Below are 23,791 nucleotides of genomic sequence, written 5' to 3' on the forward strand. Positions count from 1 at the left end.
GGACTCCCCTCTGAAGGCTGTGCAGATGCTCTGGGTGAATCTCATCATGGACACATTCGCCTCCCTGGCACTGGCCACAGAGCCACCCACTGAAACTCTACTCCTACGGAAGCCGTACGGCCGCAACAAACCCCTCATCTCACGCACCATGATGAAGAACATCCTGGGCCATGCTGTCTACCAGCTCACCCTCATCTTCACCCTGCTCTTTGTGGGTGAGTCCCCCACACTGCCCATACCCCTCGGTGTCGAGATCACTGACTTCTGGGTCCACAGATACATTCCAATGGAAGTTGAAGCCCAGAGAGGTAAAGTAACTTGCTCAAGGCCGCACAGCAAGTCAGGGTCAGAGTCTTCCCATTCAAGCCTGGCAGACTGCAAAGCCAGTGCATTGAGTATGCGGTTTATAAGGTGGTGTGTGAGTGCCCCTCACTGGGGTGAGCCACAGGTATTATATATGTATTATGTATGTTTCCACAGTGCACACATGTAAGCCACCTTGTGTCACTCTTACAACCACTCTGTGAGGTAGGGCAGTGTTGTTGTTGTTGTTATGTGCCGTGGAGTCAGGGCACATAACAACAGGGTTTCTGAGGCTATAAATCTTTACGGGAGCAGAAAGCCTCATCTTTCTTCTGCGGAACAACTAGTAGTTTGAGGCACACAGAAATGAGGAGAGGCACGCGGTCCACCTGAAAAGAAGCTGGGTGCAGATGCTGGTCCCATGGTGCTGCCTCATTCAGACATGATCCAGACAAAGCCTTCCCCTGGTCTCTGATGAGGAAACAGAGACCCAGAGAGGGAATGGAGCCAGTCCACAGTCACACAGCAAGTCAGGGCCAGCCCAGTGTCCCCAGCCTGGCTCTTGGATCTCCCTCTGGGACAGCCTTCTTCCACATGCACCTCCTTGAACTGGGTTTTCAATGCCACAAGCACGTGCCCTGAGAACCAAGCTGGCAGCAGGGCAGGGGTCCCATTCTTTTTCCATAAATTCTCAAGAAGCCTAGGATGTGCTATGGTGTAGATGTGGGCTGCTGTGTTAGGTGCTGGGGGCCCCACTTTAGCCTACTCTCAGTGGTCTTAGATTCAGTTAGACATTTCACACACAGAAACCCTCACAAACCCTCCCAGGACCTGGTCATCAGCTTTGCAGAAGGGGGACAGGACATGCCATGGCAAAGGTCCATACTGCAGTCCAGGGGCCACTCTGCTCCACCTCCCCTGTCCCTGGGACAGCTCAACTGTGGAGGATCAGGCTGTGGTGGGGGGACAGGGGGCAGAGCCAGCCCCAAGCTCCATATAGGAGCCCACAGCTCTTGTGACAGCTCGCAAGCTTCTAGAACCCCAGCAAGGAACATGCTCAATTACAAGAGCCAGCACTTGCAGAGGAGCTGAAAGCTAGGCTTCTCACCATGTGTTCATATCCTCCCAGTCCCATGTGTTTGTAACCAAGGTCACCTGGTATTCCACAGCACAAGTGGGAGAAAGTTACCCCAAGGTCTTTCTCCCAAAAAACCCTTCACCACACTCACCAGCTACCCGGCAGCATAGGCACACCCCACACCTCACCTCCACAGCCCACCCAGCTTCTCAGTGAGTCAGCCAAGGAGCTCCCAACCCGCCCCCAGCGCAACCCCTGCCCTCTGGTTGGCAGGTGAGAAAATGTTCCAGATCGACAGTGGGAGGAACGCGCCCCTACACTCCCCGCCCTCAGAACACTACACCATCATCTTCAACACCTTCGTCATGATGCAGCTTTTCAATGAGATCAACGCCCGCAAGATTCACGGCGAGCGCAATGTCTTCGATGGCATCTTCCGGAACCCCATCTTTTGTACCATCGTGCTGGGCACCTTTGCCATCCAGGTAGCCAGCATCCTCTTCACCTGGGCCAGGGTGGGCAGACCCCTACCCGGGCCCTTGACCACCTGTCTCTCTGTCCCTCTCTGCTCACCTTTGACTTCCAGATAGTGATCGTGCAGTTTGGGGGGAAGCCCTTCAGCTGCTCACCACTGGAGCTGGACCAGTGGATGTGGTGCATCTTCATCGGGCTAGGAGAGCTCGTCTGGGGCCAAGTAAGTTGCAAGTAGGTTGCAGAAGGTAAATCTTAGCAGGGGAAGGGAGAGAGCTCTGGACCAGGAATCCAAGAACCCCAGGAATGGGTCCTGGCTCTACTGTGGGCTCACTGACCTGAAGAAAGGTCCTTTTCATCTCTGGGCATCTGAGCAGTGAGGTTTGGACCAGATTCCAGAATGGTCCGTTTGGGCACCACCATTGTGATTTTGCCTTACATAGTACCACTGATGGTGCTATTGATTCATTGTTATCTTTTAGTCACCTCAGTTTTTTAACTTAAATATCTTTCCAAATGCAACTTAATATTATGAACATGGTTGGAAAATCATTATCATTTAGAAATAGAAGTTAACAGAAAAAAAAAAAAATGCAATGAAAAGACTGTTATTAAATTTTAGCAGGATGCCATTGCCTGGCTCGGGATTAGTCCTGTGAAGGACCTGCTCACAGCAGCTGAGACTTTCATCTGCAGCCTGTCAGAAGCCTCAAAGGGGATGCAGACAGGCTCTCTGCCTAATTCAGTGCAGTGTGACTATCTAGAAACCCCAGAATACCACAAATGGTCACATGTCCAACTACTAACCCTAACGTTTACAATTTTAATCTACCCAGAGGTGGTTCAGAGGAAAGGTCTGATGGTTTACTCCCCAAAGGAGCAGGTCTCCTTTTCACACATTTGTTGTTGTGACATGCCGTTGAGTCGGTTCCAACCCATAGCGACCCTGTGTAGGGTTTCCAAGGAGCAGCTGGTGCGCTTGAACCACCAACCTTGCAGTTCAAATAAATTTGCAGTCTGACCCATTAACCCACAACGCCACACACTTTACACATAGGGTCACCAAAAGTCACAATCAATTTGACACCCACTGGAGCCATCGAAGATACCCCCAAGTTTGGTCTAGGGATTCTCTAAGGGCCGTTCCAGCTTTGATCCCAAAACATCCACTACCAGGGTCCCTTGCCTACTTTTGCCTAAGTTCTGACCACCCCCACCCCAAATCCTACCTCTGGCAGCAGGCAGCTACAGGCACCTGCCCCGGAAAGCCATGCTTGTAAGGAGTGCCAAGAACCTGACCCAAAGGGTTTTCTTTACCAAAGGGCTCCTTCTGCTGGGCACTGGGCACCCAGCATGCTGAGACTCCACTGGGGTCATCAGCCTGTTCCCAGGCAAGAATGACAAGCTATAGTGACAAAAACGTAAGAAATTTTAAACTTTGGAGCATCTCTAGAGAGCTGATAAACTAGCTCAAATATACAACCCCTTCTCTGGGCACCCTTGGGGCCAGCCCACCTTTACCCCGACTGGAGCCCAGAGTGGGAGCCAGCAATCCACACCTCACAGCCTGCTGGGGATCTGGGGATGAATGACCAAGAGCAATGCCAGTGGAACCCCAGCAGCTGGAATGTTCAGGAGCCCCTTCCTGCCCCCTAGGAGATGGAGGAAACTCTGACCTCCCTCAGGTCACATCAGCCTCCCATAGGACTGGCCTTGCAGGCCTCGTCTCCGTGACCATGCTCCTTTGTGGGGACAATAAGGAGAAAAGCACGTTTTCCAGCACAAACCTAAAGTCCCACAGAACTAGCGGCCTCTAGGACCAATGAGCTCAGGAATGTACCCAGGAGGCCTGAGGATCTGCTGTGGGCCAGTCCTCTGCTCACATACCCCATCTCTCCCCATCCTCACAGCTGTTCGAGTCACCGCAGAACCAAATGTCAGAGGTTAGATGATTTGCCCAAGGTCACACGACCAGTAAAATCGAGAGTATTCAATGCCACATCTATGTGCAAAAAAAAGGAAGTGCGAAATTTCGCACTGTGTCTCTCTAGTTCTGGATGAGTAAATTTGTGAGTTTGTGAACAAAACTACTAAGAGTTTGTGGTTTTAAAGATTGAGTTGAGGCAGATGTATGGTAAGAGAAGGAGCGAGGGAGGAAGGGAGGGGTGGAGATGAACTGGAGACTGCAGTGTGGGGAGAAGGAGACTGCAGTGTGGGGAGAAGGGTACTGCAGGGATACCTTCCCCCACTGACACCCTGAGCCCCTTCTAGGTCATCGCCACCATCCCAACCAGCAGGCTCAAGTTCCTCAAGGAGGCAGGAAGGCTCACGCAGAAGGAAGAGATCCCAGAGGAAGAACTCAATGAGGATGTGGAAGAAATTGACCATGCCGAGAGGGAGCTTCGACGAGGCCAGATCCTGTGGTTCCGAGGCCTGAATAGGATCCAGACTCAGGTAAGGGAGCCTCTCGTGGCCAGGCCATTGCCTGTGGGGCTGGAGGTAGGGGTGGAGATGATCTCTAGCTTCCATACCCCCACCCAGGGTCGGCATCTGGTGCTAAGGGATTCTGGTTCCAAGCACACCAGCCACCAGGTCCCAAAGAGCTCTGGCATTTGCCACAAGCCACCACCCAGGCTCCAAAGTCCCTTGTCCTCTGGCAACTGTTTTATTTACTCACATTCCTCACATACTCTCAAGCAGTTCCCCTCAGCCTGGTGATAATTGTGGGGCAGGAGGACTATTTTAAGAGGGCAAGGGGCAGGCAGGAACTCTGGAACTGAGGGAAGGGCCATGATGGATGCTGCCAGAGATATGGACCAAAACTGGACCAGGCTGTAAAAAGTGGCTTGAAGCCAGAAAGCAGCTTCTCCCAAACCCCAGGGCAGACCGGCCAGACATTGGCAGGTTTGCAAAAATAACACACACTCTGAGACACACACGAACTCTCAGGACACATGCTATGAGATACTCTCATACACAGGACACATGCTCTGGGAGACACACACTCACAGAGCATGTTCTAGGACACACACACACACTTGCAGGATACACAGTGTGAAGCGCACACACTGTCTTATGTAGCTCTCCTTCTGGTTTCTATCAAACTTCCACAGCTGTGATCACAGGGATGAATGGGGAGAGCCAGATCAGGGAACTTCATACTTACCTCTATACCCCAGTCACATTCTGGGGCACCCACATCAGCTGGAATGGAGACAGGGAAAGCAGCAGGGCCGGCCCCTATTTGAAGGCTCAAACCTGTAGCCTGGCCCTGTGTCTCCCCTGGAAAGAGCCTCTGGCCCTCGTCTTTGGGGCAGTGAGTAAGCCTAGCAGCAATGTGTCTCCTGCCAACTGGGCTCCAGTTCTTCCACATTCTTGGTCCTTCCAGTGGCAGGGGCCTCCTCACAACCCTGCACAGGGTCTGTCCTTCAGAAGGAAGGCCCCAGACCCCCAACAGGGCTGCCCTAGCTGCTTGATTTCTGACAGAAGTTGCCCAGAGAGTCCACCTGGGCTCTACCTGCCTGGCCCATGTCCAGGCTCGGACTCCAATTCATGGCCACCCAACAGAACCAACAGGGTTATCACTTGCGCTGCTTCCTACCGGGTGCTGGTCCCACACACACCTCATTTACCTTCACAACCCACCCTCCCGAGAGGTAGGTGTGACACCCCTTGGTTAGAGGTATGTGAGTTGAAGAGATGAGCCTTCCTGCCCTGCTGGCACAGCTTGGGGCTGGGGGTGGGGGTGCGGTGGGGACAGGTTTCAGATACAGAGATGCTTAACCAAGGCTGGCTCTGCCCCCTTCCCTGGTAAGATCCCAGTAGCCCACCCTCCGAGCAGTACGCTCTTGTACACCACCCCCACAGCCATGTCCACCAGGAGTCTCCAGATCTATACACCTTCCTATCTAGCCTGGCTTTTGTCAAGCACTAACATGGGACAGGAGTTCTGGTGTGGCGCTGTGGGTTAATGTTGGACTGCAAAGTCAGTTTGAACCACAAAGTCAGTGGAGCAATTCAAGCTCACCCAGCTGCTCCTCAGAAACCCTACACAGGGTCACTATGGGTTGGGACTAACCCAACGCCACTTAACAACAATAACAACGTGGACCAGATGCTTTGCCACTTACAGATAACCCTGCCACATAGGTGGCACAGCCCCAGCTCAGAGGTGACCTGCTCACAGTTAACTATCTAGTAGGTGGTCTGTCCACTGCAGAACCCTCCCAGCCCACACCACCTACTCTCTGGCCTCCAGACACAATGGCCAGCCCACCAGTCCCCAACCACTCGTGTAAAAAGAGGCCGGCCCCTGGGATCCCAGGGCCCACAGAGGGTCCGGAGCTGAGCAGATGTCTTTTCCGAGTCATGGAGTGTGTCTGGTATTTTTTTGTTTTAATTTAAGTGACGTTGTTGTCACCGTGGCTGCGGCTGTTCTCGTGACGTTGCCCCTGTCAGTTGTGTAGCTGTTGTGTTCGTTCTTTTCGCAACTTGTCTCGTTCTCTCCTCCGTTGCAGATTGAAGTAGTCAATACTTTCAAGAGCGGGGCCTCCTTTCAGGGGGCCCTCCGGAGACAGTCCTCCGTCACCAGCCAGAGCCAGGACGTAGCCAATCTCTCTAGCCCTAGTCGCGTGTCGTTGTCCAATGCTCTTTCCTCTCCGACCAGCCTTCCTCCTGCTGCAGCTGGGCGTGAGTCTGACTCCTTCCCGCCGCCGGCGCCACTGACGCCAGCTCCCGGGCGGGCAGGCGGGCAGGCGGGCAGGGGCAGGGGCACCTAAGGACATGGGGGGCACAGGGGCTGAGGGGTCACAATAGGTCAGGAGATGGTAGCCAAGTCAGAGGCGCCAGGGCCAAAGCAGGGGTCTGAGTCAGGGAGTTAGAAGGATCACAGCTGGCCCAGTCTGAGTCAATAAAAGGATCATCTCTGGTCAAGGAGATTGCAGTGACCAATGGTCCCAATCATCCCAAGGTCATATAATCAAATGAGTGCCCCAGTCGATCTTGGGCCATACTTGGTCAGGAAACAAATCGCTAGCAAAGGTCAGAATTGGTCAAGAGATCACAGTCTTGCAGTCAAAGTCCCAGGGGTATAGTTGGTCAAGGGATAAAAGTTCCACAGTGGAGATCCAATGTAGAGAGGGGTCGGTCATTCAGGGTTTCCCTGCTGGCCAGGGAGCACCCATTCAGCAATAGGGGTGATGGCCAAGGGGGACAGCTGAGCAAAGTACTGTATCAGAGGTCACAGTCCGACCACCAAGGGTATTACACAGCCTGGTGACCCCACCACACCAATCAGCACCCTCTGCTCTTCCCCACTATTCCTCCCCTGGCACGTCCACAGCATCAGTGGCCTTATAAACACCTTCTCTGCAGCAGGGGCTGGAGCATGCTAAAGCTCTGACCCTCCTCCTCCAGGAAGGGATACAGCTCTTCTCCCATTCAGCTGGGCCTCCCTCAGACAGTGTGGGCCATGCCCCGTGTCTTGCTGGGTACCAGCAGCCCTGAGGGATCTGGTCTCATGCTCAACCCCCTGCCCTTCTTTATCTGTAGGAGAGCCTGGCACTCCGACCTCCTCTTCACCTCTCCCCTACTGAGTTCATCTCCACACGCCATCATTTCTGACCTGGGTCTCTCATTTCTGGCCTTGTCTAGATCTTTTCTGAACCTCTCCAAGGCAGCCCCATGTGTGTCAGCATAGAAATATGCTCCATAGGGCTTTTGATGGCTGATTTTTTAGAAGTCCATTGCCAAGTGATTCTTTATGGACTCAAACCTCCAAGCTTTTGGTTGGCACCTGAGTGCATAAACCATTTATACCACTAGGGACCCCCTAGCTCCAAACAGGCCCTACTAAAGGATTCCCCTTAGCTCCGCTTGTTTCAGACTTGCACAATGTTGTTCATTTAGCCTCTAAGTCTGGTACCTTGGTATGTTGTAGTGTGCGGAACACACAGCACAAACCCTTGCCACTGAGCAGGGACACACTCATGTTCAAGTGATGACACTTCCATTCTTACCTCTCTAACCAGAGGCACGAGCCACAAAGAACCCACTGGTAGCATACTGTCATGTTGCGGTCCTTTCTGTGAATGCAGTTCTACCAGGTGTGCAGCTGATAGGAAGGATACAGAGACAGTGTTCACTCATCAGTACCAAGGTACAGTGGGGGTGGGGAGCTGGACCAGCCAAGGAGAAACGGAGGCATGTTTGAGTAGATGGCATCTAAGTCATGTTTCCATGAGGTACTGTTGTGGTTCATCTCAGGACAAGAGTCTTGGTCCCCGCTCGCTATCCTTTCAGACTAGAGAGCCTTTGACCTTGAGGGCAACCCTCATCCAGCTGACCCCCACATCAGCTCAGCATCATCACTTGTCTTAAAGTGTGATAACCACAGTGTCTGCACAAGAGACCCCCCCCGCCCCCAAGGGATATAACACATTTCTGTGGCTTCCTGCCACCCCCGACCAAGAGTTCTGCATCCCTCTGCCTGGGTCTGACCACAAAGAATCTGGCTGCTGGTTAGGGCACGGTTCTTAGCCCAGTCCAGCTCCTCTTTGAAGTGTGGAACTTCACACTGGCCACAACGAAGCTCAGTTAGTGTCCTTGAGCACCCAGGGAGCCTTGGAGCCTTTGAAAGTCTTGCCTTGGTTTATCATCCCCATCTTAGCTTTTACAGTCTAGAGAGAAGAGCTCAGTCATCTTGAACCCTGGCAATTTCATTCTCACCTTTTTCTCTGGGGCTATTTACTTAAAAAAAAAAAAACAACACAAACATTGAATAAGGCCAGTGCTGAGACAGTTGCTTCTCCTTTCGGAGAAATGCCTCTTTAGATAGGTTTTTCACTTGCTAGCTTGAAGTCACTTTCCTCCAGGTCAGATGAATCCCTTTTATCCCATAGTGACTCCAGCTGGGACAGCCTCTGAAGTGAGGCCGTGGCAAAGGCTTCATAGAAGCTGACCTCATTGTCCTTGCCCACAGCCCTTCATTTCCCTAGCCACGACTCACCGGCCAGTACCCTGCCTTTCTCCTAACATGATACACACCCCCCCAGAATTCTGCATTCTTCCCCTTGATTATAGAAACCAGACTGTATTTGTAGCTCACTTCTAGGACTCCTCCTGGGAATATGGTCTCAGAGAGAGCTTGACCATTCTCCTGCCCAAGGCACTGGTTCCCAGGGGAATCACAACTCTGTGATTACAACATACATATTTTGGTCAACTCAGTCCCAGTGCAAACTCTAAATAATTATCCCCTAGTTCCTCCTTTGTTTGAATAGTTCCTCTAGCAAGGTTACCTTCTCTAGTTCCCAAGGAATCTGAGGGTCCTCTAGCTACCAGATAAGGTCCCATGTCTGGTAAGGTGGGGAAGGTGGGAAGCAGGACACTTGGTAGGAGAAGAGGCCCTAGGTGGGCTAGAATGATAAGGTGAGCTGCTGGAACTCGTTCCTGGGGACTCTCCAACAGAGAAGGGAGGTCACATCAGATCCAAACTCTTAACAACCTAGGGTATGTCCACCCTGGAACAAGTTAACCACTGTCCCCTCCATAACCACTAGGACAACAAGAGCTGACCACACAGCCTAAGACAGGGCAGTATGTGCTCGAAGTTGACTCACATTTTAGGGGATTAGGAACTCCCCCGCCACTTTATACAGCCCCCACTCAGCCCCACCATGAGAAGGGAGAAGGTCCTAGGCAGACAGACATATATCATAACCAGAAGATTCATATCCAACTGACTCCCAGGGTGTTCAGGAGGGGACTCTAGTCTGCTTTCTGCTTTTCTCCTCAGACTTACTGTAAACAAGTTTGTCCCCACCCTCATCCCACTCCCACTCCCCAGAAACTCAATGGCATGCCCCTAATGCCTTATACTTGAGTCTTACTTAAAATTTCCCCCACATCTTTCCATTCGTTTATGTCTCACAACCAAAACGTGAGGAGGGCAGTTTCTATCCATGTATCCATCTCACAGAGAAGAGACAGGCTCAGAGACAGAAAGTTACTTGGCCAAGATCACTCAGCAGACAACCAGAAAGAAGTCTAACTCCTAAGTCCCCCATTTTTCTACTGTCCACACTGCTCCATAGACGAGCCCACAGACCTTGTACCTACAGAGGTTGGCTTCTCACTCACAGCCTCATCCCTGTTGAGACGAGCCAATTCTCCCTGATTTCGAAGGTCAGGGAAGCTACTCTCCATCTGGCAGGGAGTGGGAAGCAGGAAACTTGCCTGCTGGGGATCAAGAACAGTGTTAATATTCAGCTCTTTGGTCCAAGGCCATGCCACACAGCCGCTTTCTGATTCCCTCAAATGCCAAGCCCATCTCAAATTATCTTTGTATTTCTGCAAGTCTGTAGCAGGTCTAGTGTTCATCCATGAGCATCCTACTCTTTTGAACCATCTAAGTTAAGAGCATCTTAATCCAGGACCTGGCCAATTTTCTCGATGCTAGATGAGGCATCTCCTGACCCACTTCCCTTCAGACTTGGTTCTCAGCACAGTGAGGGCAAGGAATTGGCATCTCTTGGAGGGGGAGACATGAACAAGGAAAAAAGGAAAGGAAATTGGACCTGTCATTAGCATTTTGGTAACTGATTTAGTTCAGTCTTGGGTTGGTGAGAAAATGGCTTGTTTCTGGGGTTGGGGATCCTAGAATTCTCCGCTGTCTGAATATTCCATGTGTTTGTTTCCCTAGAGGGCTAGAGAACCCTGGACACAGAGTTCAGCAAGAGAGAGTGAAATTAAAAGAGGTTGTGAGTCTTTAACCTTGAGCCTGAAATGAATGTGAATCAATCCCAGACTCTTGGCTTCCTTGAAGCCGGGTAAACATTCGAGTATATTGAACCATCCCAGACCAGGGCCACTATATTTCCTCAGAGCCCTCCATGGGCATGGGTCCCGCTGCTTCCTGTGTGCCAATGAAACCAAAACGTCTAAAAATCCCACTCAGTGGTACTTTCCTCTTTCCTCTCACCCCGCTGCCCAAATGCGGCTTTTGCCCTTAAATCCCATCAATAGGGTAGTCAGGAAGGGGAGATGGAAGAGCTTTTTTTCTTCCTATACTTTTTTCCATTTCAGCCGCGGAGAGAACCGAAGTGGAAACATGGCCATGGTGGGGTGTCCCGAAAAGTCTTGTCCCCACAGTCTTGTCCAGAGCAGTCCGTTCTTTCTGTTGTCTCCATGCCAGGGTTTGGGCGGAGGGGCCTGCATCGCATTGTGTGTTGTCCCTTTTGCATTGTCAGTCACATGACAGGGTCCTGCCATGACCCCCTGCCCCACGGCCAGATGCTCCAGCATCTATCTCATTGAGCTTCAGTCTCAAAACGTCTGAGCAGTAAGCTGGACAAATGCAACGATTGTTCTCAGTCCCATTTTGTAGACAAGAAAACTGAGGCTTGCAACAAGCCTTTTCTTTTTCACTTAATCAAGAGTGTAACCAGCCACTTATTAGGAGACCAAAATATTTATCATCTCTACAGAGCCACAGATAGAAAGCCAGGGGAAAAGAGATACCAGAACAGCCAAAAGGGTACTAAAGCGCGGGGCCGGCCGGCCATCTTGTGTGTAATACCCATTAACTGAAAGCACAGGTCCACCACACAGACTCCCTGTCCTCTCCAGTTCAGTACATAGGAAAGTCAAAGGAAAGAGCTGCTTTTTTTAGGAAGCAAGAAGTCAGCACTAGTACATGATGGTTGACAGAGAAGGACAAAAAACTAAGACAACTGCCTAAACTGTGGGTCTTTCTCAAGACCACGAAGGAGTTGTGAGCTTGAAGCTCAAGTCAGTTCTGTGTGCTCTAAAGTCAAGCCTAGGCTTTAGAAAGATTCCCTTTGAATCCATGAGAGAAGCTCTGATGATTAAAGTCATCAACCACAGCCATTCCCATGGACCAGGGCTCTCCCTGCCAGTACCCCACACAATGAGCGGGTTCAACTGAGAAGCGATACATCCTGGGGCCTCTTCACACCTGTTTCATTAGTCTCAGCCTCCCTCAGGCCCCTGTGGTGTTGGGGTCGCTGCTCTGCACAGGGTCGGCTGGTGCTCCTTCCGCCCGGTCTGGATGCCGCCTTGTTTCCCCATAGCTGGCTCTGTTCTGAGTGGGCTAGAATGAGAGAGATGCTTTGTCCAGAGCCCCATCGACCCTTGAGATGACTGGGACCCCTCCCCATACCCCGTGAAGCAGTGTGGCCTGCCCATGGTCTGGACACTACTGGCCGGAGGATTCATGTCAGAGATCCCCTGAGGCTTAGGTGCAGGGTTCATGACTGAAACCCACTTGCTCCACGTCCCCAAGAGCCCCACCTGAGGTTGGGTTTACCCATTTGATTCTGGCTTCATTTTTTTTGTTTTGTGTTTCCAAAGCACAAACAGGGAAGTAAACAAAATACCCCAGGAAATAAGGGACCCCAAGGCAAACTCTTATGCCTGGCCAGGGCTTTGACTCTATACTCGAGTGTTTACCTCCTCAATGCATGAAGGAAAGAAACGCTGGGTACAAAAGACCTCCGTTCACATTGTCCAGGCTTCCAAGTGTAGCTGTGTGCCTGTCTGTGTGTGTCGTGTGGTTCCTGCCCCCACCCATGGCATGCTCCCACCCTGAGTGTCCCCGTCTGCTGGCTCCCTCGTGCTTTCTGGCTGCCTTTGCTCTGTACCTCAGAAAGCCCTGAGTTGGCTTCAGTTTGCTTTGCTGCTTTTTGGTTTGATGTTTTCTGTTTGGCCCTCTTGTGTCTTCTCTCATCCCCGGTCACCCCACTGTCTCTCCTTTCTGTTTCTTTTCCGTGTGTGGCGCACAATCTGTTCCATGTTGTGTGGTTTCGTAACTATGTGTGTTTTTTACAAGTTCTTTTTTTTTTTTTTTTTAAATAGCCTCTCCTCCTTCCTACTTGATTCCCACCTGCCCCCGTCTCCTCCACTTGTGCATGGTTGAACCTCTGCTCTAGAATTAACAAGGCTCAGTCTCTCACTAGGTGTGGGTTCCCACCGGCGTGGACCATGCTTCCTTTAACCATGTTTCCCAGCATCTCTTTGATAGTGCTTGATGACTCTTAATACTGTAGTACTGACCACAACCAAAGCAATTTTTTAAAAACCAACTGCCTCATGAATGTACATCACCTGACTCCCCCTCCATTCCCCCTCTTTCCCTTCCTGCTGACTGTGGATTCCAACCACCTGCCCTCCCTCTTCTCCCACTCACCCCACCCCAAATGCGGCCACCAGCCTCCCAGAGCATTGTTTCTGACTCCACCGCTTCCCTTGCAGATCCGCGTCGTGAAGGCGTTCCGTAGCTCTCTCTATGAAGGTTTAGAAAAGCCTGAGTCTCGAACCTCCATCCATAATTTCATGGCTCATCCTGAATTCCGGATCGAAGATTCCCAGCCCCACATCCCACTCATCGACGACACCGACCTGGAAGAAGACGCCGCCCTCAAGCAGAACCCGAGTCCACCCTCCTCGCTCAACAAGAACAACAGCGCTATCGACAGCGGGATCAACCTGACAACCGACACAAGCAAATCAGCTACCTCTTCAAGTCCAGGGAGCCCCATCCACAGCCTGGAGACGTCGCTTTAGCTGAGGACCCCCAGCGCCCACCCGAACACCCTCACAGAGCCCACCGCCACCCACCCAGGCACCCAAGACAACAAGCAGCAACGAACAACAACAGGAACCCAAACACGGGCGAGAGAATCCTTGGGTCCACCCCACCGATCCTTTCTCTAACTGTGATGCTGTTTAAATTCTTTCTCACCTGGAGGCAAAGGGCGGGGTCTCTACTGGGGGCTTACTGGGAGTGAGTGATTTGTCAAAAATGGCCCTTCCGGGCCCCCACCCGGCCACCACGTCCCCTGCATGAATGTACTGTACACTTCCAGTCCTCCCCTGGTTTGGTTTTCATGGGTTCGGGGAGGGGGTTTTTTGTTTGTTTTCTTAGGCGGGAACTGCAAATGGACTCTTTTCTGAGACTATTTATCCAATCCACTGGTCTGTGAGTTTTTGAAATGCTTGTGCAGCATGGTCTCAGTTGTATAGATTAATTTAATAACTTTTTGAAATTGCAGAGCTTAACTCGCCTAGTAAATTTGCACCAATGGAACCGAAGAACTTCATAGACACTCACAAGGTTATATCATTTCTTTGTATCTATATCAACGTATATGTCTCCAAGACTGACTGTATACGTATACATATATAAGTATATATATATACACACACCCATGTATGTGTATGTATGTATATATATATATACATGGATATATATATAGTTTCTTTGCCGGCATGTTGCCTTGTTTCCGCTTAAATTGCTCTATTTTAACTTATTTATGTCCTAAAAGAAGAATGTAATTTGTTTACAAACCTGTAGATAATGTCTTTGGCTATTTGTACGGTTTAAGAACCCTGGTGTCTGAGATGCTACTGCCCAGACAGCTCAGCCCAACAGACACTTCTGGATTGCATCTTGGATGTTTTATGATAGCCATGCTCTGATTTTTGCCTGCTATTTCCGTTCAACAATGTCACTACTGCGCACACTCGCGCTGGAGGCTCAGGCAGAAACCAAACGCTGCTGAGTATCCATCCAGAGGGCTGTTCACAACATGCTCCGTAGACAAAGGGAGAGGAGGAGAGAAGGTTTCCTAAGTTCACACCACTAACTGCCATCCTGACTCAAGGATGACAGGATCCAGGAAGAAAGGGTTGAAGACTTTTCTCTCAATGAAGCTCACTTGAGTTTACCAAGAGCATTTCCAAACTAGGTTCCCTTTGACGCTGTCTGTACAGAGACTGGGGGGAGTGTTCAGCTATTATAAAATGCTATTGTGTTGATTTTTTTTTTTTTAAGTTAGTAATTTGGAGGTTTATTTCCTTACAGATGGCAGCATCTGAGCTTCAGCATATAGATGAGGATCGATCGGTATGGCTTGCTGCTTTTATTTTTATTTCTGAAGAAAAAATAGCCTTCTTCTCTGCACTATTTAGATCCGAATGAACTTTATGATGTGTATATTGAAATGTATTCAGTGTGATTTTTAAACCAAATTGTCTTCCTGTAGTCACAATAGATACTGTAGCCTTTTAACAAACAGCAAGTCTTGCTTTCCCAGACAGAAAGCCATTCTGAAACCCTGAAGTATCAACAGATGAGAAAAGGTGGTTATTTTTCCCCCAAGACAATAACAGCTCTAGCAATCCCACTTAATAAGAGCTTATTTAATTGTATGTCCGCCTCTTAACTGCTAAGCACTTTGTGGGTCTCAGCTTTTTTCATAAAAAGAACTTTTGTATTTAATACAAAGTTTGCTTTGAGACTTTTCAGCATACGATCTTTTTCCATAAACTTGTACAGTGCAAAAGACATTTTGAATACCATGATCGATGATGTCCCATGCTTCGAGGAAAACCAAACACTTTCCGCCTCGCTTGTGAAACTCATTCCTCACGCTGACCCTGCCCACAGTGGTTCGGTGTCTGCCCGGCCCCTTCCTTTCTCCGGGCCCAGAGAACTCTTCCACAAACACAATGAGATTCCCTCCCCTCGGGAAAAGAGCCATAGTCAGCTGGGAGGGACTAGATCTGGATGGCTGCGGAAAAACTTGAGGGCTTGGGGTCCCAAGTCAGCCAACCCCACAAGGTTAACCCCTCCTGACAGGGGAGAGCCTTCTTTGTGAGAGACCATCAACTGAATGTCGCGACACAATCTCTCTGAATGTATCCAGCAGAGGAAACTGCACCCCCAAGAGGGCCATCACCCTCGGGCGTGCTTATTGGATTCACCTACAAGTTCCACCAAGAGCCGGCCAGCTGAGCTCCTCTGAGGAAGGAAAGCCTCGAACGTGTGAGGCACGGGGCAGCCTCAGAACATGGTGTTTCTAAGGAGTTTTCCTTTCTCACAGTTTCCCATCCTCACCCTTTTTTGTTCTAATCATGTGTTGGTGACCTCATTTGGTGACACCAGGATAGTTCCATTTGTACAGTGTGGACCCTGTTCGTCTGTCACCGAGATACAAGGAAACCAGGGGGGCCCTCTGAGTGGCGCCTCACTTGGGGAAATAGGGAACAATGGAAGCTACAGAGACTGTGTGACGTCAGTGTTGGTCTTTTCTTGTCAGGAATGACGGATTCTCCCCCAGACACCCTCACTCTCACACGAGCACACACAGCCACACACACAGGAAACGATTGGGTTGTCCCAATTCACTATAGTACATAAAGCTTGCACTCTGCGTCCTATATCTAGCAGCATGGGGTACGTTTGGCAGTTCACCCCACTAGGGGGTAAATAATTTATGACCATTCATCTGTTTTTATGAATTTTTTTATCTAGACAATAATTGTAAATAAAGAACTCACCGTCTCTGTTCATTTAATACTATGCGAGATCACGCTTTCGATTGCTGACTATTCTTACTCCCGCAGGCGTGGTTCTGAAATGTTTGTGGTTTTCTTTTTAAAAAAAGGCAAAAAAACAACATCAAACAGAACATAGTAAGTATGTGCTCTGTAATGTTGATGTTTTTCTAGTTTGGGACAACCCTGTCCACTTAGCTTCTTTTCTGTCCTCTGAACAAGGGCCCCAGGAGAAGGTTGTACACCAGCTTGCTTCCCTGGATACATGAGGGGAAAACAGGCAGTCTCAGTCAGTGGTCCCTGGGGCTGTGGAGTCACCTTCGAAGGCGGGCTGGGAGGTCTCTAAGGAGTTTCCTTCTTGCAGCTGATCCGGAGCATTCCCCCACTACCAAGTAACCCCGACTGCTCTCACCAGCCCCACATGGTGGCACCTCTGCTCCACCAGAACACAGAGCTGCTAAGAGAGGGGACACCCTGTTCTGAGAACAGACTAAATGACAGCCCTGGGGCAACAACTTTGTACCTCTCTGATCTTGGGTATCCCAGCTCTTAAATAATGGACACTTTTCCCCATTTGTTTTTGAAATGCCACCTCGACCACATTTTGATATCTTACATAGACTTTGGTTGATTTCTGGAATTTCTTTTCTGTTCCTCTCTGGGCCTCTCATCTGGCACAAGCCACATGATTTTAATTATTGTAACTTTAAAATGTTTTCTTATTTGGTGTGGCAGATCTCCTTCACTCTTCTGGTTATTCTCTGACATCTATTCTTCCAAGTAAACTTTAAAATTTTGCCAAGTCTTCCACACCCTATCTTCTTCCCACCCTAAATTCTAGGTCCTGTCATTCTCTGTACAAACCCCTTCCTTCCTTCCGTTGTAGTTTCTGCCCACCCAGTACCACCAGCTACAGTATGTCCTCTAAAGAAGAAACAAAAAGGCATCCTCTGCCTCTTGAAGGAAGCTGAATGTCCCCTCCATCATTTCACCTGTCCTTTAAACCCAGGAGTTGTGAGGAAGGCTACTGAACCCCTACCCACCTTGGTTGTTCTGGGGTGGACCCTCCATCTGCTCCTGTCCCAGAGTCACCAAGTAGAATGTGTGACCAGTTTCTGTACATTCTCATCAGGGAAACACCAGTTTGTATCCCTCTCTCCTGAACTGATTCTCAGAGTCCACGTGGCAGGTACCTCAGGGTGCAGCAGTTCTTGGCCGGACCTTCTCACTGGCCCTATCCCTCCTCTTCTTGCTCCACCTGTAGGAGGCTGCCACCTGGTGTACGCTGAGGAGCACCCATCCCTACCCCTTCCCCAAACCTTCTCTCCTACCAAAATGTCTAAAATTTCCTGTGTTGGGGAAATGGGCCTTTAGAAGGCTTTAGGGTCTTCCAGAGCCAAGGCCTAAATCAGACAACAGCATGAAATTCCCAGGTCTTTCCCAAATTCCAAACCAAACTCTCCTAACTTTCTGGTAGAAATCCTACCCGCTCAAGCAGGGGTGGGTGGGAGAGTGACCCCAGGCATCAAGCATCACCCCTTCCACCAAAAGCAAGATAGCTGAGGGGCCACCCTTCCAACCCCCTACGTATGTTTTGTAATGCTGCGGTGCTTTTTCTCTGGGACCTGGAACTTCTGAGGGTCACCGTGCTTTGCTAACTCCTGTGTGCACATATTTTATAATGGAGAGAATGGTGCCGCCTCCAACCTCCACAGCCTTGGGGACTCTGGGGAAATGGGGCTGGAAGTGACTGTGCTCTTATTGTGCTCTTTGATTTCTCTGTATCTCTGGCTATGCTCTTTGTAATTCATGGGATTTGTCTGCCTTTTCAACACTATACTGAGCAATAACAATAAATGCACACGTGGAAATGCAGACACGGTGCAGACCACAAGGCCTTTTTGCGCAGGACAGCGGGGACCCCACCCCCCAGAATTTGAATTCAAAGGAAAATTGAACCCCTGGGAGGGAAAGGCACTTGGCCCAAGTGCACAGTGTCAGTGGGTGGCCTCTCTCCTCCCACCAGATCACCCTGCCTGGAGAGTGTTTTTACTCATTTGAGGGAGAAAAGTTTAGCTCACTTTCAGTCCCTAACCCTCCATGAGGAGTGGCCAACAGTCCCAGAGTGCAAGATTTTGGGAAAAGGGGCTTCCAGAGGTGGAGGAGACTCGGGAGCATACAGGCTTGTTGAGGGAAGTGAGGAGAGAGCTAAGAATGGCCTGACTTGGGTTCTAAGATTAGCCAGAGAAAAGGGTGGGAGATACAGACACGAGATGCAGGTGGGATGGCCTAATGGGTAGGAGGGAGGCAGAGGGGAGCCTGGCACCCAAGAGTTTATACTTTGCAAACCTCTGGTAGTGTGGTAGTCATGAATTAGGCTGCTAATCTCAAGGTCAGGAGTTAGAAACTACCAGCAGTTCTGCTGGAAAAAGATGTGGCTTTTCGCTCCCGTAAAGATTTACAGCCTCAGAAATCTTCTACAGGGTCATTATGAGTCAGAAGCGACTCCATCGCACATAACCACCACCATTGAGTATCAGCAGAACAAGAGAATGTGCGGAAACTAAGAAAACAGTCACCCATGTTGGGCCAAGGGTGGGGCGGGGGTCTCAGATGCATGCTCGTGCACACATAGACACACGTGAACATACACACACATGCACACTCTTCAGATCTTAGCTTCTCGGGGAAAACTAATCCCCAAATCAAGCAACCTAGGTCCATCCAACGGCAAAATACTATTTCACATGCAAGGATCCATTAAATCCCAACACCAACCATGGGAGGAGGTGAGTTGGAACTGACTCCTGGCACATCCTGGCACATAACCATCATCACCATTGCTAGGCATAACGCCCACTTTACAGAGGAGGATCCAGCAGCTCAGAGAGGTGAAAGATGTGCCCACCTAGTTAGCAGGTGACATAGTATTTATACCTAAGCGGCCTTGATTCTAGAACTTGGACTCTGAACCTCTCTATTATAATGCCTGAGGGCCTACCAGCAAATATTTTAATGAGTAAGATACAGTTCCACTGATTGTCCCAAATCCCCATCTCTTCTATGCCAGTACCTACACCAGGACATTCCTTTAATAACAGTATATACCATTATACCCAATTCCCACTTCAGGCAAGTGAGGCTCATTGGTGCAGCTATAGACCCAAGACAAGAGAACCAATCATAGTCCTGCCCACCCCCACCCACCCACTTTGCTTGGGGATCCACCATGAACACACACACACCCCTGCAATAATTCCCCACTAGAGGGAAATAAGGACTCCTGGTGTGGCACTGTACGATCATCACTGTACTGCTAACTACAAGGTTAGCAGTTCAAGCCCACCAGCCACTCCTTGGAAATCCTATACTATGGAAATCCTATACTTGGAAAACCTATACAGGGTTGCTATGAGTCCGAACCAACTCAACAGCACTTAACAACAACAGAGGGTATGATCAGTCCTCAGCTCTTGGGTGGGTGGAAGGGTGATTTACTACCAGAAGGTCTGACCAAGTTCTGTAGCATCTCACTCTCCTCCACAGCTCCTTGATAGTCTGGGTCTACCACACTTAACATCCTCCCTCAAGTGGGAACTATCTCCAGCTAGGGTACTTACCCTCATTTTTAAGGAAGGAAATTGAAGGTTGTGCCTTACCCAAGGGGAGCCTAGGCTCCTCCTATGTCCCCTGACTCCTTAAAGCCGTGAGGGGGTCCAGAGGGCCCAGTGCTGCTAAATCTTGTGTGACTGATGGGAGCCTCAGGCTCTGTCCAGAAGAACAGCATTTTTTCACTGTGCTTGTGGGAAGCCCTCAGTTTCCCTTCTTTGGGCAGCGAGGGGAAGGAGAGGGAGGTTGGAAGGCTGCGGATTGGGTCCTGTTATCTAGCTGCCAGAACGGTTGAAATCCCTTTCTACTTGGAAGACCTACCCGACAGGAAGGCTCTCAGGAACCTAGACGAGGGAAAGGAGCAGTTTGGAGGAGTTGGTCCTGTGGCTTAGGGAGGATGGGGCAAGAGGTCTCGGCCTCTGACAGGCGGCATTCCCGGGCTTTCTCGGCTGCCAGTCCCCGCTCTTGGGTCCTGAGTTGGGGCTAACTAGGAAGCACTAGGACCAGTGTACTCACCACCACCCCCAAATTAATCAATCTACAATAGTCATCATATTGTCGATCGTACTCAGAACAGCAAGGGAGGCTAGCAAAACTGTAGTACGAAATCTTTTCTTTCTTTCAAGTGATACTTCTCAAGAAAAGGGAAGGACTGGTCAGGAAGAAACACCAGCCAAAGGTTCAGATTCCAAAAGGTCACAGGTCAGGGTCGTCAGAAATAACAGAGCCCCACCCATCGGTCAGAAGGAGCTCTGGTAGCTTAGTGGTTACGAGTTGGGCTGCCAACCTCAAGGTCGGCAGTTCGAAACTACCAGCGGTTAGGCAGGAGAAAGATGAGGCGTTCTGCTCCCGTAAAGATTTACAGCCTCGGGAAATCCTCTGCAGGGTCGTTATGAGTCGGAACCGACTCCACGATACTTAACAACAACCTGTCTGTCAGAGGTTTCGTAAGGGGCGGGGCAACTGGAGGGTGGGGCGGGGCCTCCGGAAGTCACGGAACCTTTGTTTAAGCCGGAGCGGGTTACCGTGGGGAGGATGTTGAGTCACGGGCCGACTTCGCCGGAAGTGAATCTTTTGGAGGCGCCGCTGGGAGTTGCCACGTCTGAGACCGGGAGCTGCCACCGTCGCAGTCATGGTGAGTGTCAGTGCCGCGGATGCGGAGCCTGGTTCGGGTTACAATCGCTGTCCTAACAGAACCTGCCCCCACGGGTTCCTTAACTGATCTGAGGCTCAAATTCGACACTGCGATTATTCAGATCTTCGCTACTGTTTCGAGGTTTGGGGGGGTCTGGCCCGCCCCTCTGGACCTGTCGGGGGGAGAGGCTAGCGTGAGGCTGCGGACATCCCGGAACTCTACATGCCGCTTCGTTGTCGCGTGTCCTTGTCTTCCCTCGACAATTAAAAAACAAAAACAGTACAACGTAATGACTACTGTATCCCTAGTTGTTAGTAAGTTCCGTGCATTGCTCATAATATCAGCCTTCAGCTGTTGGATTTAAGGACTGTTGTAAGAAGACAGCTCTTAGAGTGACAAGCTTTGAGGCTTGGAGTTAGGAAGTAGGGCTCATTCCAAAATCTGTGGCTGTGGCAAGTACTTTTCTTTTTGAATCTGTCAGCCCTGATTAACTCTAACCTTCGTACCTCCCAGCGTAAGAGCACTTTGTAATCTGGACTGCTCCTCACACACATGAGACTCTTCTCTTCGCCCTTCTCTTTGCTGACCTTGGGTTTACCAGCATTATCCTCATTAGGGAGTGTAGCATTTGATAAAGGAACCTGTGTACACGTGATGTGTACCCTTCGAGCTGCTTTGCAGTCATCCTCTTCTACGGTCCACCTTTCTGAAAAGTCAAGTCAAACTTTATACCTGCAGGGATCATACGGGAAAAGGTTATAGACATGTCAGTTCCCAATTGAAACCTCCTTTTCAGTGCCCTTTTCCATCCTCAGAATTTATGAGAATAGTGGTCTGTTTTCATTCATTTAGTAATTCAATAAATAGTAACTCAGATCCTTCTGTTTGCAAACACTGTTCTGGATGATAGGAAGGGATTCAAAACTACAGACAACTCAGACTTTGACCCCAGGAAACTCACCTTCTAATGGGGAGAAGAAACGTGTAGCATGTCATAGACATCCCCTGCTGAAGATACTAAAAATAGCATAACTAACTGGGGGGATCCGGGACTCGTCCAGAAGGGGGTGTGATTTGAACAGGACCTCAACACATGGGTGGGAAAGCAAAAACTATGACAACCATGTTCTAGCCCTACAGACTGCTCAACCCTGTACTCCACTCTGACAGTACAGGGAGTAGCCTCAAGAGGAGCTTGAATCAAGTCTCCAAGACTTAGTTAGGTATTAACCCTGTTATGCAGAAACTACCTAGAGCATCAGGACTCTGCCATCCTCAAAGGAAAGTCTGCCGTAGCTCCCTTCTCCCCCTCAGTGGTAGTCTGGACTGCTTGCTCTTCTCCTACACACATCAACCTCTCTCAGACCTTGATTTCTTGGTCTGCACTATCCTTTCTTGCTCCTCGTGCCACCTTATCATCTAAGCCCTAGTTCCTGTCCTTTTCTGCCACCTTCATCTCAGAACCTACTTAAGCCATTTATATTTAGATGCAAACTTCTCAAGGGCAAGACGTAGCTTTTATGCAAGTCTGTCTTTCTAGCCCCTGCCATGTTGTTGTTAAGTGCTATCAAGTTTAGTAGAGCAACCCTGTACAAGGTTTCTAAGGATGGGCTGGTGAGTTTGCATCATTGACTTTGTGCTTCAAACCAACCTTGTGATCCTGTGCATATCCTACAGTGCCACACCAGCACTCCAGTCCCCGCCATAGTGCTTGGCAAATAGAGTGACTTTCGAGTGAATAAAGAATGAACAAATGGCAGTCAAGAACTGTGATTGGTGGCTTTAATGAGAAGATGGCATTCTAACCGCCATCAGTTCATTCATTTGCAATATCTTTGCTTCTAGGTGTCAGTAATTAACACCGTGGACACTTCCCATGAGGACATGATTGTAAGTATTCATTCAGTGCCCCCAGAGGCTGTGGACACAGGCACTTCTGTTGGAGGGATGCAATTTGTGTGTCTTTGTCTTGCTCATTCATGAGCCCAGGTGTGACTTTGCCTCTTTTTCCAGTGAGACTATACCCACAGGAGTTAGGGTCAGCAGACTGGGCCTCTGAGCTGCCCAGGCTGTGGGTCTTGTAGTCAGGTGGGTATGGAGCTTTCCCAATCATTTTTCCAGCTGTCTTCCTTCTGCTGCCAACCCTTAGCTCCAGGGAAAGGGGACATGAAGGCAGAGGGAAGCTATGCCAAGAGCCCAAGATAAAGCCAGGCAGGACCACCAGAGACCGGGCAAGGCCCTGTGTGCCAGAAGTTGTGAACTGAGGGCATTTCCTGAGAGGCAGATGCAGGTCTGCAGGAGTGGGTCCTGAGGTTAAAGTCCCCAAAGGAAACACACAGCCTGCTTCATGTAGCACCGGCACTCCAGGCAGCCTTCCCACACCAGCCAGTCCATTTACAGGGTTTTGTCCTGCCCAGGCATCCTGCCCTCAGTACTAAGCCAGCAGTGGCTTTGGAGTGACTTAAGAACATGCCAGGTCTCAGAATTGTAGACGTTCCTGGATTCTTTAAAGCCATACCCTTTTGGGGTCAGCATGGTAGCATAAGTAAGAAGGCCTGTCAGAGATTCCCTAGCCAATCTTTTCTTTGTTCTGAGCCAGCCACAATTTCCTCCTGGCTCAAGTGGGCAAGATAATAGCTCAGCTACCTACTCATATGGACTTGGATCAGAACAGATGAGGCAGAGTAGTAATGACATCTGCCTGCTTACTAAGTGTCGGCCCCACTTTTCTTTCAATATCTCACATCACCTTCATGACAGCTCTAGAAACAGATGCCATCAGTAGTCCCAATTTAAAGATGCGAAAACTAAAGTTCAGGGCAGTTTTATAACTGCAC

The 23,791-nt window shown here is 49.9% G+C and overlaps 2 protein-coding genes across 4 annotated transcripts in view; both read left to right on the forward strand.

Annotated features, from left to right (window-relative positions):
- ATP2B2 (ATPase, Ca++ transporting, plasma membrane 2) overlaps window positions 1-13,445 on the forward strand; it is a 211,881-nt gene extending 198,436 nt beyond the window's left edge. For 2 of the 3 annotated variants that reach the window (XM_006872184.1, XM_006872185.1), the window contains 5 exons: window positions 2-215; window positions 1,655-1,866; window positions 1,968-2,075; window positions 4,124-4,306; window positions 13,124-13,435. In XM_006872184.1, the coding sequence (XP_006872246.1) occupies window positions 2-215; window positions 1,655-1,866; window positions 1,968-2,075; window positions 4,124-4,306; window positions 13,124-13,435 (1,029 nt within the window). Of the gene's footprint in view, window position 1; window positions 216-1,654; window positions 1,867-1,967; window positions 2,076-4,123; window positions 4,307-13,123 lie in introns of all 3 variants that reach the window. The other variant, XM_006872186.1, reaches the window with a different exon arrangement.
- Window positions 13,446-20,913: 7,468 nt separating this feature from the next.
- The window catches only part of SEC13 (SEC13 homolog (S. cerevisiae)), a 44,035-nt gene continuing 41,157 nt past the window's right edge, over window positions 20,914-23,791 (forward strand). Inside the window, exons 1-2 of the mRNA XM_006872204.1 lie at window positions 20,914-20,954; window positions 22,800-22,844. Of these exons, the coding sequence (XP_006872266.1) occupies window positions 20,952-20,954; window positions 22,800-22,844 (48 nt within the window). The 5' untranslated portion in view covers window positions 20,914-20,951. The remainder of the gene's footprint in view (window positions 20,955-22,799; window positions 22,845-23,791) is intronic.

This window comes from Chrysochloris asiatica, unplaced genomic scaffold (genome assembly GCF_000296735.1).
Source record: "Chrysochloris asiatica unplaced genomic scaffold, ChrAsi1.0 scaffold00186, whole genome shotgun sequence".
Taxonomy (NCBI): Eukaryota; Metazoa; Chordata; class Mammalia; order Afrosoricida; family Chrysochloridae; genus Chrysochloris; species Chrysochloris asiatica.